The sequence below is a fragment of the Cyprinus carpio genome, chromosome B18, assembly GCF_018340385.1.
Source record: "Cyprinus carpio isolate SPL01 chromosome B18, ASM1834038v1, whole genome shotgun sequence".
In the NCBI taxonomy this organism is placed as follows: Eukaryota; Metazoa; Chordata; class Actinopteri; order Cypriniformes; family Cyprinidae; genus Cyprinus; species Cyprinus carpio.
The window spans coordinates 19,666,943-19,684,470 of NC_056614.1; the positions used below are offsets into that span (position 1 = coordinate 19,666,943).

At 36.7% G+C, this 17,528-nt stretch overlaps 2 protein-coding genes across 4 annotated transcripts; both read left to right on the forward strand.

Annotated features, from left to right (window-relative positions):
* The first annotated feature begins 1,012 nt into the window (after nt 1-1,012).
* LOC109109062 (protein adenylyltransferase SelO-1, mitochondrial-like) lies at nt 1,013-7,943 on the forward strand. Of its 3 annotated transcripts, none has more exons than XM_042744257.1 (10): nt 1,013-1,145; nt 1,286-1,774; nt 1,910-2,113; nt 2,598-2,775; nt 3,534-3,664; nt 3,771-4,048; nt 4,230-4,398; nt 5,313-5,498; nt 5,706-5,862; nt 6,483-7,943. In XM_042744257.1, exons 2-10 carry the CDS (start codon nt 1,305-1,307, stop codon nt 6,699-6,701), a joined length of 1,992 nt encoding a protein of 663 aa, XP_042600191.1. In that variant the 5' UTR covers nt 1,013-1,145; nt 1,286-1,304; the 3' UTR covers nt 6,702-7,943. The 3 variants fall into 3 exon arrangements, with proteins under 3 accessions (XP_042600191.1, XP_042600190.1, XP_042600189.1); XM_042744256.1 differs by having other exon boundaries at nt 1,056-1,150; XM_042744255.1 differs by having other exon boundaries at nt 1,080-1,774.
* Nucleotides 7,944-11,650: 3,707 nt separating this feature from the next.
* LOC109109058 (mitogen-activated protein kinase 12-like) lies at nt 11,651-17,186 on the forward strand. Its single transcript, XM_042744259.1, has 11 exons — nt 11,651-11,830; nt 11,948-12,006; nt 12,102-12,213; nt 12,704-12,733; nt 12,817-12,864; nt 12,955-13,069; nt 13,275-13,346; nt 13,483-13,562; nt 13,659-13,737; nt 15,928-16,101; nt 16,471-17,186. Exons 1-11 carry the CDS (start codon nt 11,666-11,668, stop codon nt 16,542-16,544), a joined length of 1,008 nt encoding a protein of 335 aa, XP_042600193.1. The 5' UTR covers nt 11,651-11,665; the 3' UTR covers nt 16,545-17,186.
* The last annotated feature ends 342 nt before the right edge of the window (nt 17,187-17,528 follow it).

Below are 17,528 nucleotides of genomic sequence, written 5' to 3' on the forward strand. Positions count from 1 at the left end.
TTGTCAGTGCCCTGGTACTTGAGTATTTCTATTTGTATAACAGTCCCTGCATTTAAATTTGATTGTAATGATGGTTGGAAACTAATTAAACAGGTTGACTAACTGATTTGTTTAATACAATGTATTTAAAAAAAAAAAAAAAATCTACTGATCCAATGACCTAGTAGTCGCTGTCTTCCTAAAAACTAAAACTCTGTCTTCCGGTTAACGTCTTCCGGTGCACTTATTGGGTGAGAAATGACATGGTCAAAGGTATTTGAGGCATATCTTTATGCATTCTTCAGCTTTACTGCTCCAATGTCATTTTTATTGTTAACTGTGGAAAAGGGAAATAAATGGTCCCACTTCTTTTGTTAGTGCTATCATTTTTCCAACATGTTATATTTGTCTTTCATATCTTCAGTAAGTACTTTAATATATATACAATGCTGGGTAGGTTACTTACAAATTGTAGTCCATTACTGACTACAGATTACATGATGAAAATTATAGTTAGTGGTGTAATCTAGGAAGGTTACTCATTTTAGGTAATGTATTCTTACTAATTTTCAGGTTACTTTTTATCTAACTTATTTTAAACTTAATATTAAACGTACCATAATTTACATAAAAAAGCAAAGAAATTATATTCCATTTTTATATCAACCTCTTAAAATAAATTAAACATTACATTATAGCCTATTACACAAGCGTTACCACTAGATTTAATGTAAAAATGTATTGTATTGGGTTTTGAATTGCTAAAAAGATAATTAAATCTTAAAAATGTAATATAAAAATAATTTTAACACTTAAACACTAAAAATATAAATATTTTATTTGTTTTCCTGCATGTCAGTGTGACCTTTAACCAAACATCAGAGAACTGTAAACATGAGAATGCGTTGTTAAATTACTGACATTTTATCTTCATCAGAGATTCCAATTAAATATTTTATCAAAGGGGTTTGGCTGACAAAAATGTTTGGTAAACACTGCATTAAATTTCATTTTCGTAAAATTAAATTTTCGGTTAAAGTAAATGGGGACTGAGTTAATGTCTGTTTGAATCCTGTGTAACTTACTGTGTTTGTTTCTAGGGGGAACAAAAACAACGACGGACCAGATTTCCGTGGGCATTTAAGAGCAGCTTGGTTCTCTTTGCAGTTACGTAAGGATGACTGTCACTTTTTCCTAGTCTCCTTAACTAACAAGCTTTGTTAGACATCAGTAGGATGTGAATGGCTTCCGCTGGAGCGCGTTTAGCACGTCTTTATAGCTCATGTTCCGGTGTTATTCTGCGTAGATCGCTATCACATGCGGGGATGGACGACATGGGAATAAGCACAAGCCGCTCTTGCCTTGAGGGACTGGAGTTTGACAATGTTGCTCTTAAAAAACTTCCACTGGACCCGTCCACCGAACCAGGGGTCCGACAGGTCCGAGGGGCCTGCTTCTCTAGAGTCCAACCCACCCCTCTGAAGAACCCAAAGTTTGCGGCAGTTTCAGGTCCAGCTCTGGCACTGCTGGGTCTTGATGCTGATGAGGTTCTGAAGGATCCACTGGGCCCAGAGTATCTCAGTGGCTCTAAAGTGATGTCAGGATCAGAGCCTGCTGCCCATTGCTACTGCGGACACCAGTTTGGACAGTTTGCAGGACAGCTTGGGGACGGAGCTGCATGTTATCTGGGAGAAGTGAAAGCCCCGGTGGATCAGAGCTCAGAGTTACTGCATGAGAATCCCACTGGACGCTGGGAGATCCAGGTGAAGGGTGCTGGACTGACGCCATACTCTAGGTAGGCCTGCTACATTTTATCTGCCACATCATGATGTGATATTCTCATTGACTGTTCACATTTAAAATGGATATGCCAATTCCACTTTTCTTTTCTTTTCTTTCCTTAAGATTTTGTCTTTTGTGTTTTTTTTAGGCAGGCAGATGGGAGAAAGGTTTTGCGCTCCAGCATACGTGAGTTCCTGTGCAGCGAGGCGGTTTTTGCCTTGGGTGTCCCGACCACAAGAGCTGGATCAGTAGTGACGTCAGATTCTCGAGTCATGAGGGATATCAACTATGATGGCCATCCACGCATGGAAAGATGCTCTGTGGTCTTGCGCATTGCTCCCAGCTTTATTAGGTAACCTTATGTTGTTTTTTTGTTCCTAAATGCTTTCTCAAGGAAGTGTGTGTGTATATATATATATATATATATATATATAGCATTTTTTTTTTTTCTTTTTAGTATTTTTATGTTTTAGTAATTTTATGTGGTTTTTATTATTTTCAATTTTTTTTAAATATTGATTTTTATTTTTATCTTTATTTTTTTTGGTTTTAGTAATTTTAGTTCTTAAACTTATTTTTAGTTAGTATTCAAGGAAAATTTTATAATTTTTTTTTTTTTATCAAATATTCATGTTTTCTTTCATTTCAACTTTACATTTTTCATTAAATGACTGAAAAAGAAAATAGTTTTAGCTAACAATAACAACAAGTCTCAGCTATCTCTTTTTGACCTTGACTTATAATACTTTAGTTTTTATCTATCAGTGAAATAATGCCACTTGTAAAGGTCTGTCATTGTTCTAGATGTTAATATGTTGACCTGATTGTTGATGTAGGTTTGGATCATTTGAGATCTTCAAACGCGCTGATGAATTCACTGGCCGCCAAGGTCCCAGCTATGGCCACGATGAGATCAGAACCCAGATGCTGGATTATGTCATTGAGACCTTCTACCCAGAGATCCATCAGAATCACTCAGACCGCATTGAGAGGAATACTGCTTTCTTCAGAGAGGTAGACTGAGATCTATTCATTGCTTTTAATAATTTTGTTAGTGCTGTGGCTGTGGTATTGATCCATTGAAACACAGACCTTTTTTTTTTATTTTTAGTTCCTGCAGTTGCTTGTTGGTCTTCGATCATCTTCTTATCCTCAATGACCTTATTTACCTGAATGACTGTGGCAGGCTACCATCATCAGATTTAGCTTCTTATCCACTAAGACTATGTTAGAGCATGTTAGCTCTGTGCAGTGATTAAATGAGCTAATATAAATAAAAAAATACATTTTCATTAAATAGAACTATTGTACAGTTCAATTTATTTGTGACTTACTAATAAGGATAAATAGTAACACAATATTTTTAATTATTATTGCATTTTCTACTAAAATATTTATTTATTGCCATTTTGATAGGATATAATGAGAACAGATGTGTGCCCTTGTTCTGACTGTTTGTTTGATTTGTAATATTCCTTTTGATTAGTAACTTTGCATCTTTATTGTGCTTTTCTATATGTGCTTGAATGCCGTTTTTCGGTTACACTTTATATTAAGGTGTCCTTTTTACAGTGTAATTATACATTTAAGTACTGAGTAATATTAATTAACTACATGTTCTTACTATATGGTTAAGGTTAGAGTTACTTGCATGTAATTATGCATAATTTATTGTTATTATTATAGTAAGTACATGGAACGTGTAAAAACAAGCACACCTTAAAATAAAGTGTTACCCATTTTTTTTTAAATTTTTTTTTTATTATTACTAGGTGACTTTACGAACAGCGAGGCTGGTGGCTCAGTGGCAGTGTGTGGGTTTCTGTCATGGAGTCCTCAATACTGATAACATGAGCATCCTGGGCCTGACTTTGGACTATGGGCCTTTCGGCTTCATGGACCGGTAAAGTCTGACATAAACCTCAAATGTTATTCAGACTGTTCAACAGTCATTTGCATTAATGAACAATCATTCATGAACATTAATTTCTTTTTTTTTTTTTTTCTAGTTTTGACCCAGATTTCATCTGTAATGCCTCCGATACTTCAGGGCGGTATTCTTACCAAGCCCAGCCGGCCATCTGCCGCTGGAATTTAGCTCGGCTCGCTGAAGCCCTGGTACCTGATCTACCTCCGGACCGGGCCGAACAGGTGCTGGATGAGTATCTGCCTCTTTACAATGGATTCTATCTGAGCAACATGAGGAAGAAACTGGGTCTGCTGAGGATGGAGGAACCAGAGGACGAGATGCTTATCACAGAACTTTTGCAGACAATGCATAACACTGGTATGAAGATAGTGTAACAATCATCCTGGAGCAATTGTGTTTTTCATGGTTCTGTAAAATGTCAGTCTTGATGTGTCAAATGTGTTAGAAAAGGGGAATAATTTCAGGACGGTAGATGCTTATTCTCTCAGATGGTAGATGATTATACCTCTGATTTCTCTCTACCTTTTCCTCCTCTTAGGAGCAGATTTCACAAACACTTTCCGCAGCTTGAGTCAGATTTCCTGCCCAACACAGCAGGAGGGGGAAGATGAAAGCCAGGCTATAAAACAAGCTGCAGAGCTTCTCCTGCAGCAGTGTGCCTCTCTAGAGGAGCTCAAAGCTGCAAACAGACCCACCATGGATCCACGGTAACACCTCAGTGTATATTCTCATGTACACTACCATTCAAAATTTTGAGGTCAGAAAGAAGTGTAAATGTTTTTAAAACACATCCCAAGAGTTCACCAAGTCTGCATTTATTTAATCAAAAATACAGTAAAAACTGTTGTAATATGCTGATTTGGTGCTCAAGAAACATTTATTATGATTATCAATGCTGAAAACAGTATTGGTGCTTAATTTTACTGTCACTTTTGATCAGTTTAATGCATCCTTTCTGAAAAATTGTATTAATTTTGTTTAAAAAAAATAACTGATCTCAAACCTTTGAATAGTAGTGTATGTGTTTAGAAATGTTTAACATTAACAGTAAAAAAATTATTAATGGTGTATAATGATCAAAGTTGTGCATAGTTTACTATGTAGAAAGCCCAGGTGAACTATTTCTTTTAGCTCTTAAAAAAATCTATTTACCACCCACCGACTAAATGTCACACAGTTCCCACTGTCTACTTTGAGATGGGGATAGATTTTTGGACTGCTGTTGAGAGCAAAAAGTATTCGGCAGGCCTTCAAATTTGCCTAAAATAATCAGTGTTAGAGTAAAGTATTTGTAAATTGAAATTAAGTTAAAATAAAATATAAATATTGAATATTTGACTTGTAAAATGTAGCCTTGACAACTAAATGAAATACAAAAATGAAAAAAAATCTAGAAATAGAAATAATTTAAAAGGAATAAAAACTAAGTATCAAAAGAACATAAAATTAGCAAAACGTAAAGTAAAATTAAAGTGAAGACTGAAAAAAATATAAAAATGAAAATATTAATAAATACTATAATAGTAGAATTAAAATAATATGGTTTAAAATGAAAAAGAAATGGTTAAATATCTTTATTTGCATATTTCTGTTCAGTGATGTTTTCTTTCCTTCAATATAGTGAACTTGCAATGCTGCTGTCCATGGCTCAGAGTAACCCTGCACTGTTCCAGATGATTTCGGACCGGAAGACAGTCGCCCGTCAGCTGGAAAGGCTCTCAAGATTGAAGGAACTGATGGACACCACTGCAGAGCAACTAAGGGCCAAACAGACAGAAGACTGGTCCTGCTGGATCAGAAAATACAGGTACAGAAAGGATGTTATGAATTATTTTGATCGAATTGCTTTCATTTCCTGTTGGCAGTGTAAAATGTATTATAAAGCATTGTTATTTGAAACCAAAAAGACCTAAAGAAGACATGAAGAAGTAGTTTTAATAATTTAAGATCTGTGTAAATGATTTTTTTTTAACTACTATGTACTTTTGCATATAATGTCAATCCAATTCTGAAGGCAGCGGCTTGCTCGTGAGTGTGAGTCAGGGGTTGATGTGACAGATCTGCAGAAGGAGAGAGTACATGTGATGAACAACAACAACCCATATGTGGTACTCAGAAACTACATCGCCCAGAATGCAATAGAGGCAGCTGAAAATGGTGACTTCTCAGAGGTGGGGCTATTACTACCTTTGTTATAATTACACTATCTTTCAAAAGTTTGGAGTCAGTAAGTGTTTTTTTTATATTATTATTCAGCAAGGACACATTCACTTAAATTTATAATTATCAGAAGTGACAGTTTTACAAGACTTTAACAAAAAATTATATTTTAAATAAAATAAATAAATTCATCAGAGAAAAATGAAAATGTACCACAGTTTTTACAAAAATATTGATCAGCAAAACCTTTTTGAAAATAAGAGATGAGCATATTTGAATGAAACGATTATGTGACACTAAAGACTGGAATTTACAAGTAATGGCTGCTGAAAATTTAATTTTAAAATATATCAAAATGGAAAACAGTTGTTTTAAATTGTAATAATATTTCACAATTTTACTGTATTTTTTGCTAAGCATAAGAGACTTCATAAAATGTATGGACCCCAAACTTTTGAGAAAAGTTATGTTATTATTGAACAGTTGTTATAAATGTTATGATGTCTCTTAATAGTTCATGTTTTTTTATTTGTGATCTTTATCATTTCTCTTGTGATGTGATATTATGGCATAAATTCCATAGTCTTAAAAATCTTCATTTAAGACTTTGTCGTCTTCTCAAATCCATTAGGTCCAGAGAGTTCTGAAAGTGTTGGAAAAGCCGTTCTCTGTGCAGGAAGGTCTTGAAAAGCCAGGCTGGGTGGGAAGAGGAGGAGTGGTGGATTCAGAAGAAACAGATGAGACCGGAGAAGAAGGGAATACATCAGGAGCAGAGGCTCGAGTACTCGTCCCATATGACAGCAAGCCCCCCATGTGGGCCAATGAGATCTGTGTCACCTGATCATCATAAAACTTTCATGACAACTAACCTGCTCATTTAAGCAGAATAATCTTGCAGAAGCTGGTTAGGTGTCAGTGAAGGTATTAAATGAGGCATTAAACTCCCATCCACCAGTTAAAAACATGCAGTAAGATAATGTGTAGGGTGCTAAATGAAAATCCAGCATGTTTATTGCTGTATATTTGACTAGCTACAAATGATGACTTAGACCACCAGTCTAACCATGACCGGTCTCAGTCTGAAAGATGGAAGTAAAGCCCTTGATCAACCAAACTCCTATGCTTAAACGCACAAACAGATGTAATCGTTTACCTAAAGGCTCTCACTTTAAATCATGTAGTTATAAGTATGTATAATAGATTTAACACACAATCCATGTGTAGCTGAAATAGTCTATTAATTCAGCAACTACATTTACTTGTAAATAGTAACTTGACTGAAAGTACTTTATTTTCAGTTAAGTGCTTTGTTTCCTTACCACACCTCTTCACCAATTCATTTTTAAAGTTTAATTGGACAATGCATAAATCATTTTACATTTTAATTTTGGAGCCAACAGAGGGAGGACTGTATTATCGTATGCTTTGTGTCCATTCCTGAAATGCCATTTTGATTTTGTTCAAAATATAATTAACAGAATTTTAATGTCTTTCAGCATAGTTTCAACAACTGTGAAGACATTTTCAGACATTATTTATATAATTTTTATGAACGTCCCTGATGAATATGCAATATTTCTAAGGTAAAGCACAAATGTAATAAACAAAACAAATAGCATGGCTGTGTTCTAATTTTGTAAACTAGGATTATTTCTGTGAAGATGAGGTTTTGTATCTGTAAAAGACTTTTGGGATCTTTTCAGTGAGAAGCGGCTCCCATTGTTTTTATTTAGGGAGGAATGTCTGTGCCTGGGGCCCAATACTCAAGTAACATGTTAACACAGGTTCAGATATGCACCTAAAATATTAAGGCAGATTTCAACAGTGTCAAGTACTTGCAGACCAAAAAAATTATGTAATGTATTGCATATAACAGGGGAACAAGCATTCTTCTTTGTTCATATTGTGAAAGACCAAAATCCATGGGACTCCCAAAGCCTTGTTTTAATTTTTTTAATGCTATAGGAGAACAAACATGCAGCAGTTCTCACATTCACTGAAGGACAATCATGTTCTTGGTTATTTTGTCTTGGTGAAGCAACTCTTGTATGGAAAGCTGTTTTAACATTTATTAAACACACTTGTGGTAACACTTTATTTTAAGGATCAGTTCTCACTATTAACTAGCTGCTTATTAGCATGCATATTGCTAGCATATTAGCTGTTTATTAGTACTTATATAGCACATATTAATGCCTTATTCTGCATGACCGTATTTTAGACCCCTTATCCAACCCCACAGCTAAAAGTAACAACTAACTTAATAACTATTAATAAGCAGCAATTAATAGTAATATAATATTAATATTTTACCATCCACTTAGACACATCAACCATAACTCCTTCAAAAACAGCCAGAAACCTTGGAGTTGTGATTGATGATCAGCTGACTTTCTCAGACCATATTGCTAAAACTGCCCCGTCCTGCAAATTTGCTTTATTCAACATCAATAAGATCAGGCCTTTCTTTCGCAACATGCTTCACAACTCCTTGTTCAAGCTCTTGTTCTGTCCAGGCTGGACTATTGCAATGCTCTCTTGGCAGGTCTTCCAGACAGTTCTATCAAACCATTACAATTAATCCAGAACGTGGCAGCAAGATTAAGTTTTAATGAGCCAAAAAGAATGCACATCACACCTCTGTTTATCAGTTTGCACTGGCTACCTATAGTTGCTCGCATAAAATTCAAGGCATTAATGTTTGCCTACAAAACCACCACTGGCTCTGCACCCCTATTAAATTCATTACTTCAGACTTATATGCCCTGAACGTCACTTTATTATGCCATCCCAAAGAGGCACCAAATCACTTTCACTGACTTTTAAATTAAATGTTCCCTCCTGGTGGAATGACCTTACCAACTCAATCCGAGCAGCTGGGTCCTTAGCCATCTTCAATAATCCGCTATAAACAGATCTCTTCCATCTTTATTTGACCCTCTTACTCTAGCACTCTCTATTCTAATTCTATTCTTTTAAAAAAACTTGCACTCTATTCATTTACTAACTGCTAGTTTTCTTTTTTTTTAAATCTCTAGCTTCTCTAATCTTTTTGTATTCAAGCTGTTTGTTTTCTTTTTTATTATACAGTTAACAAAATGAAAAAAGCCTCTAACACAAGCTTGCTCTATTCTTTTTCTATTCTATTTGTTTTTTTTATTATATAATAAAAAAAACTTGCTACATGTTCTGCTTTAAGCTAACTGAGACTTGTTATAGCAATTGCATATCATTGCTCTTTTGTTGTTTTTGATTGCTTCCATTGTCCTCATTTGTAAGTTTGGATAAAAGCGTCTGCTAAATGTAAATGTAATTTAATAATGATTAGAAGATATTTTCAATTTTACCACCAACTTAAATTTGAATACTAAGTACTTGTACCATTAGCATCCAGAATCTAGCATTGCATATTCAAGAGTAATAATTGCTTTGCTACTAGTCACTATCCCAAGAGTGAGAAGTATCTCATTTTTTACTTTAACAAATTTTATTGTCATTGAATTCTATGGGAATCTTTGTTTGAACAGCATTTTCAACTAAAAACTTTTTATATGTTTTAGTCATTCATTTACAAGGCAACAGCATTTTGGAGGCCTGAAAACGCAAACTTTTGAAAACAGGTTTCAAAGTGCAAGTTTTTAAAAATGAAAGCAGTGATGTCATGCACATGCGTTCAGTCTATATGTAAATGTGCATAAGTAGTGTTTCTTTACAAACTGACATCACCAACTACTGACCTGGTATGCATAACACATCATTTTTAATCGTTTTTGTGCATCTGTGCGAACGGAGGTCATTTTAACAACAATAGACAACGTTGTCCGTATGCGAAACCTTTTAAAAACACAGAAGAAAACTTTTTACTTTCTAGTGCAATTGTTGTGTAAACATACTCAGTGTTATTCATTAGTATGTTTTTATTTGTAGTTCATATCTGTTCCAGTTTTACTTGTACCTATTAAAATAATTACATCTATTCAAGTTGTCATAGTATTAAGTGAATAGACAGTTTTCTGGGATAGCTGGTTTTCTGGTGCAGTCTTAACAACCTGGAGCTTAACACACTCAAAACTGTGGAGATGATCGTGGACTTCAGGAGAAACCCCCCTGCTCTCTGCCCACTCACCATCATGGACAGCACTGTGGCTGCAGTAGAGTCATTCAGGATTCTGGGCAACACCATCTCTCAGGATCTGAAGTGGGACACTCACATAGACTCTTTTGCTAAAAGGCCCAGCAGAGGTTGTACTTCCTTCACCAGCTTAGAAAATTCAACCTGCCACAGGAGCTGCTGAAACAATTCTTCTTTGCTATCATCGAGTCTTTGTCCGTCCATATCTGTCTGGTTTGGTTCAGCTACCAAATCAGACATCAAGAGACTACAACAGACAGTCAGGACTGCTGAGAGTATTATCGGTGCCCCTCTGCCCTGCCTCCAACATCTTTACATCTCCAGAGTGAGGAAAAGAGCTAAGAAAATCACATTGAACCCCTCACACCCAGCCCACTCTCTTGCCTTCTGGTCAGCGCTACAGATCACTGACTTCCAGAACAGCCAGGAATAAGAACATTTTTTTTCCCACAGGCTATATTCAGCCTGACCAATTAAACTTTCATAATTATAAATCGTCCATCACAAATTACATATTTATACACAGAATCCTAAATTTGTACACTTGTAAACTGCACACTTTGAAAATAACACATATGCACACTTATAACATATCTGTACATTTATTTAAACAATTATTTTTTTTTCTTCCTATACTTCTGTTTTTGTATATAGTAGGGCTTACATTTTTTTTTCTTATATTAGTTTTATATTCCATCCATACTGTGTTATTCCTATGTATGTCTGCACTATGTCTGTACTTTCTTCTGCACTGATAGCTCCTGTCATCAAGTCCTTGTGTGTGTAAACATACTTGGTAATAATGAAAGAATGAATGAATGAGGCATAGTTAGAATAGTTACTAGTAACATTGGAAAAGATACTGGTCACTATTTGGTAACTTATTAACATATTTAGAAGTATTAGTAACATTAAAATAGGTATTACTACTTAGGTTTACACATATGTTAAAACGGCTTGCCATACACACGGCCACGGTGGAGAGGGAGCGGTTACGCTGGCACGTACAGTCACTGAACGCGCACAGGTAGATTTCTATGAGCAGTGTTCAGGAAAACTGGAAATCACAGCCGCGAGACTCGAAGTGGCACATTTAAAGTGGAAGCGGGAATATATGTGTCTTTTTTAGAGTGGTATTCACCAATATGTCAGCCCGAGCTTGTTTTGTTGTAAATTCTACTGTATTTATGTACGCTAGTTTGCAATTTGTGTACATAATAGTGTTTATTTCTTTGCTACTAGTCTCTATTCCAATAGTCAGTGACAAGTAATTTCAGTTTTACTGGTAACTCATTTTATTGTCATTTAATTCTATGGAATCTGTTTCAGATATCAGCTATTCATTCATGAATGTTGTATGTTTTCCAGTTGTTGCTTTTACCTATTGCAGTTTTACCTGTAACCTTTTAAATAGTTACTAGTATCTATTCTAGTTGTCCTACTTAAGTGCAGTTGAAGGAAAGATTGAATAAATATTACTTAGTAATGGAATCATTACTAGTATCTAAAGTATAGTTACAGTGACTTTGAAAAAGATTATTTTATTAGTTATTATTTGATTGCTTCCTATGTTAAAAAAGCATTAGTAACATTAAAATAGATATTAGTGCGTTAGCTGTTAAAATGGCTCAAGGAACTCAATGGCAATAAAATTTATATTTATGTACTCTAGTTTGAAATACATGCATGCATTTACAGCTGGTGATTTATTCCTCAGCTATGCATTTGACCGGAGGACAGGGGCAAAGGTGGCCATCAAGAAACTCCATCGTCCCTTCCAGTCTGACCTGTTTGCCAAAAGAGCTTATCGGGAGCTCAGGCTACTCAAACACATGAAACATGATAATGTGAGACACCTAAAATTGACACTCGATGAGAGTTTCTCATCTGCCCTGTCATAAATTAACAGATTTGCAGGCTTCATTCTGTCCTGTATTAAAACATCACTGGTTAAACCCTTACAGGTTATTGGACTTCTGGATGTTTTCACTGCAGACCTTTCTCTAGACAGATTCCATGACTTGTGAGTATTTTACAAGTGCTTTGACTGTAATTGTTTTTGATATAGTGATTCTTGGATGCATGATCATCATCTGATTCTCCCTGTCTTTTGCACAGTTACTTGGTCATGCCTTTCATGGGTACTGATCTAGGAAAGTTAATGAAAATGGAGAAACTGTCAGAGGACAGGGTCCAGTATCTGGTCTACCAGATGTTGAGAGGACTTAAAGTGAGTATACAGTAAACAGCGTTTTTCCAGCAGGGCCGTGGAGTAAGGCAGGGCTGCAGTCTGAGCCCAACTCTATTTAGCATCTACATGAATGAACTGGCTGCAGCACTGGAACGCTCTGATATCCCTGGCCTCACTCTACAGCATTCAGAGCTCAGATGCCTGCTGTATGCAGACAACCTGGTTCTGCTGTCGTCAGTAATACTGAGAAAATGCCCTTCTTACTTGAAGATGACAACACAGCTGCATTAGCTGCAAAATTTGTATTAACCATTCACAATGTTAGGTGTTAACATGATTAATCCTAAACTGACTCGCTTTATCTTTTCATTTATTTAGATGGATTTTATTTATTCGTTATCTTTGTTGTTTTGGTTGTTGTTATATGTATGTTAATGCTTAGGCATAATTAAATTAAAGTGAGTATTGTAAGTCTTTAGTAATAGTTACTCTCTCAAATATATTGTCATAAATCTCTTTGTGTTCACAGTATATCCATGCTGCTGGAATCATACACAGGGTGAGTAAGGGTGTTTTACATGTCAAATATAAACATGTATTTCTTACTGCAAAGCCACTGACTTCATCTGTTAAAACCTGCAGGATCTCAAACCAGGCAATCTGGCAATAAATGAGGAGTGTGAGCTTAAGGTATCCTATCATGTGCATGTGTGAAGTGGTAATTGTATATTTATGCTGTATGCCTCTTGTCAAGATAAAGCCTGGTGTCTTATATTAAAGATCCTGGATTTTGGTCTAGCACGACAAGCAGACAGTGAAATGACGGGCTATGTTGTGACACGTTGGTACAGAGCGCCTGAGGTCATTCTTAGCTGGATGCATTACACACAGACTGGTTAGTACTATGTTGCATGCACTTTATATATTTTTCCATACTGTGATTAAAAGCATATGTTACTAAATAAAGATCAGTGTTAGTCTATTTTATTGCTTTCATAAAGATAATAGAAATTCTTGATTGATGATATATTGCACAATTGCTATTTAAACTTATGATAATACAGAGACATGTTTGTGTTTGATAAAATGTTTTCCATCAGTGGACATCTGGTCAGTCGGATGCATCATGGCAGAGATGCTGCTAGGGAAACCACTGTTCAGAGGAAATGACCGTATCCTTCCTCGCAGAAAAGCTGTGGTTTTTATGTACAAATTTAGGAGAATTTTTGTCATTGTATTTTTGAGGTGGTGATTACTTCCCTAAGTCTCAACCCCAGTATATTTGAATCCTTGACCATTTTCCACCAGACCTGGATCAGCTGATGGAGATCATGAAGATTACAGGGACGCCAACAAAAGAATTCACGGCCAAACTACAGTCTGAAGATGTGTGTTTTAGTTACATTTTCATACTAAGACTAGTTTGTAGACCTCTCACTAGATATATTATGAGATGTGAAAATCTAAACCACTTTTTTTTCTAGGCTAGACACTACATAGCAAAGTTACCAAAACTTAGAAAGAAAGATCTTCGGATATTGTTACCAAATGTTAACCCACAAGGTAAGAGTGTTTCTTGCTCAATGCAAAAGGGTGATGAATGCATATTTTTTTAATTTTTAATCAGGGTTATCATATATTATATAGTGCACATATCATAGTTATGACTACTCCATGTGAAAGTATTTTATAAAGCATTTTGCTTATTGTTTGATTATTTCTATTTATTTATTTTCATTATATAATTACATCATATTATTTTTTTATATTGCATTGAATATTTGTTCCCTTTTAGTCGGTCACTCTCGGCGCCACATCGGTGACCGACGAATTGGAAATCTCGCCGGAAAGACCAATCCACTTTGAGTGTAACTAAACAAGCCAATGGACATTTGCATGCAGAATTCGCATCTGGCTGCCACACCCCTCAGCGCGGGTATAAGAGGCAGCAGGTGCATCGCATTCATTCATCTTTTTGCTTCAGAGCCGAGCGGTGGTGCATCACTACTGCTCTTCTCTTCGAGTGATTGCAGAAAGCAATCAGTGGTCACGGTCTTACGCAAATCATCCGGTGTGCAGACAGCCACACCAGGTGTGTGTGGTTGCCAGCAGTATAAAAGATTCTGCTACATCAAACGGTCTCATATGGAATCCCCACTGCGTCCCGGTCCTTCGAGGCTGGATGAGTGGTTTGTCAGTGGTTTGACGAGCTGCTCGTTGCTGAAGGTGTCCCCCTGCGTCCGCCCCCCTCTCACACAGCAGCAGCCATCCACCAGGCAGCGTTGTGGAGCCGGGCATAGATCAGAGCCATGCTTTCCTTCCTGCAGCAAGGGCTGGAGCATGGGCTTTCCCCCTCCACCCTTAAGGTTTAAGTGGCTGCTATCGCCACACACCACGACCCCATAGAGGGGAGGCCGGTGGGGAAGCAAGACCTGGTTGTCAGATTCCGTAGGGGGGTCAGAAGGTTAAATCCTCCTAGCCCCCCCTTACCCCTTTGGGATTTAGCATTGGTGCTAAGAGCCCTACAAACTGCTCCCTTGGAGCCTTTGGAGTCAGTCAAGTTGAAGTTAATCTCCATGAAAACACTACTCCTGACTGCATTGGCCTCAATCAAGAGGGTGGAGGTCCTGCAGGCATTTTCGGTCAACAAATCGTGCCTTGAGTTTGGGTTGGCTAACTCCAGTGCAAAACTGAGACCCCAGCACGGCTACATCCCCAAGGTTTCTACCACTTCCTACCACCTACCACAGATATTTGTAGAACACATACGCTAGGTTCTATAGTCTATGTGTTGAAATGGTTTCTTCCTGTGTTTTCACCTCAAATGGTTAGTGACATAGAGAAGGCCCGGTTCAGAGTCGGCTTGCGCCATCCATAACACCTAGTTCTCCAAAGATTTCCTTAACCAGGCAAACCCTGTCGAGTCCTCCAGTACGCCGGACGTGGATAAGCGTCTGGTGCCAGGCCTTTCATCCAATGAATTCCTCAAACCTTGTGTGAGGCTAGTGCCCATATGAGTGGCCCTATTGGGATCCCATATGTGTATTTCCACGGTACAGTTACTAGGGTCGTGTTTCCCCTTGCATGCTACGCTCTGCCGTCTCTAGATGATGCAGCCTGAGCCATCTCAGAGACTTACATGTGCAATAGGTAAATGTCACTCAGCCCCCTCTGGGAGGAGGTGACTCAAGCGTGCCTCTTCCAAGTAGGAAGGGCACGCTTTCCCAGTGTTATCAAAGTCCTACCGTTTGGGTTGCTCGAGGAACAGCAGTAGTTGACCTTCTCTGTGTAGAGCCCAGTCCTATCATCTGCCTTATAGAAAAGTTCGGGAGGCATACACAGGGCACTGGAGGGGGCAGCACTTGTAGCGTGTTGGTAGGGATTCCCAATACGTCGGTCACCGACGTGATGTAGAAAGTGACCGACTGAAAGGGTTCAACAATATAGAAAGAAACACATACATAAAAATTTTAACCTAAAATTTTGATGTCATAAACAAAATGTCCATAGATTTTTATCAACTTCATTTACATTTACGAATTTGACAGATGTTTTATTTAAAGCAATTTTTATTGCATTCAAGGTATACCACTTTGTTAGTTCATGAATTTCTTGGGAACTAAACCCATGACCTTGATTAGTTTGTTTCCCAAGGAATGCATGAACTACTATTTGATCTAAGCACATCTTTCATAAATGCATTTGATGAGGCCAGTTTGAATGTCACATAATTTTTTGTTGTTTCCTTCTCAGGGATTAATGTGTTAGAGAGCATGCTGCTCCTGGACCCTGAAAGTAGAATAACAGCGGCAGAGGGACTGGCCCTTCCTTTCTTCTCTGAGTTTCGTGAACCAGAGGAGGAGACAGAGGCCCCACCATATGATCATTCTCTGGATGAGGCAGAGCAGTCAGTGGAGCAGTGGAAAAGTAGGTTTAATTGACTTTAAATTCACAGCAATGGTTTAATGGATTAGTCATGTACTATTTTGCCCAGAATTATGGATTAAAGTTAAAACATCATAATGATTAATTTTTTTCTCAAAAGCATCTATTTTTTTAGGCTAACAAGATGTTAATTGATGGAATGGAATTATGTTGATTACTTGTGAAATATTGTGTTTTTGTCAACTCTTTGAACTTTCATTCTGATGGCACCATTTTTTAGTGAACTGTTCCATTATTTAGTTAGTATTTTACTCTTAAATGTGTTTTTACTTTTAAAATGTTAGAATTCCAGAGAGTTAAGATATAACCAGTTTCTTTTTTCTGTACCTTCTGTTTTCTCCTTGACCCCAGAACTCACCTTCACTGAAATTCTGACCTTCCATCCAGCACCAGCGGTGGGAGAATCTAAAGAGACGGCTCTCTGAGATTGCTTATTTTTACATCATCAAGGCTTTACATTTTATTTGTACCATGTCATATACAGACTTTGAACAATTTTTTTTGAGTGTACTGTTTAGTTTTAGCTTATCAGCCTGTTGTGTGCTAATGTCTGGCACGGTTGAAATAGGCACAACCGAACTATTGGCAGACCTGCATCATACTGCAATTTGAGTTGAAGATTAGAGTATAAATCTTTGCAAGTATGTGATTGTAGTACCTTTATTTTGTATTAGTAGTATTTTTTTCAAGCAAAGCACATCACTAACCAGCATTAATGCTGACACATAATTACATTGGAGATAATTTCACTGAAATACTGCAGTATAAATATTTGTATGTTTTATATAGTTTACATTTAATCCTGTAATATAAAGAAAAAAAAACTCTTTTCAGGTTTTTGCCAAACACCACAGCCAAATACAGTATCTTCAAGTGTAATTTTAACAGTTTGCTAACCTGGCCGCGGTCGCAAATGCAGAGTCCAGAAAAATAATGTTTTTATGCAAAGGAAAATAATGTACAATAAGCATGTTTTTAATTGATCACATTACATTTTTGTTGTATATTTTTAATTCAGGTTTACAGAAGAAAAAAGTAGGATTAAAAGACAATTGGTACTTTTTGAAGTTGTTTTCTAATTCTTATCTTCAGTATGTGTTTGTGTGTGTGTGTGTGTTTTTTAAGTATTCCAAGGTGTTTCCATGACACTTGAACTTGTTTGGAAGTCAACTGAACTGCATTTCTCATGATATCCAACAGATGGCGACATGTACACAATTTGCACTGTCTTTAATAGCATTTCGCAGTTATACTTTTTAGCTGCACTATTACACTAGAAGCTCCATTTAGACTTTAAGTCCCATGCCCAGCCTCTGTTTTGATTTATTTTATTAAAGTTTTTCTAATGCATTTGATTTAGTAGTGAGCATTGCTGCTACATGCCAACACTGTGCTGTAGTTTCCTATGA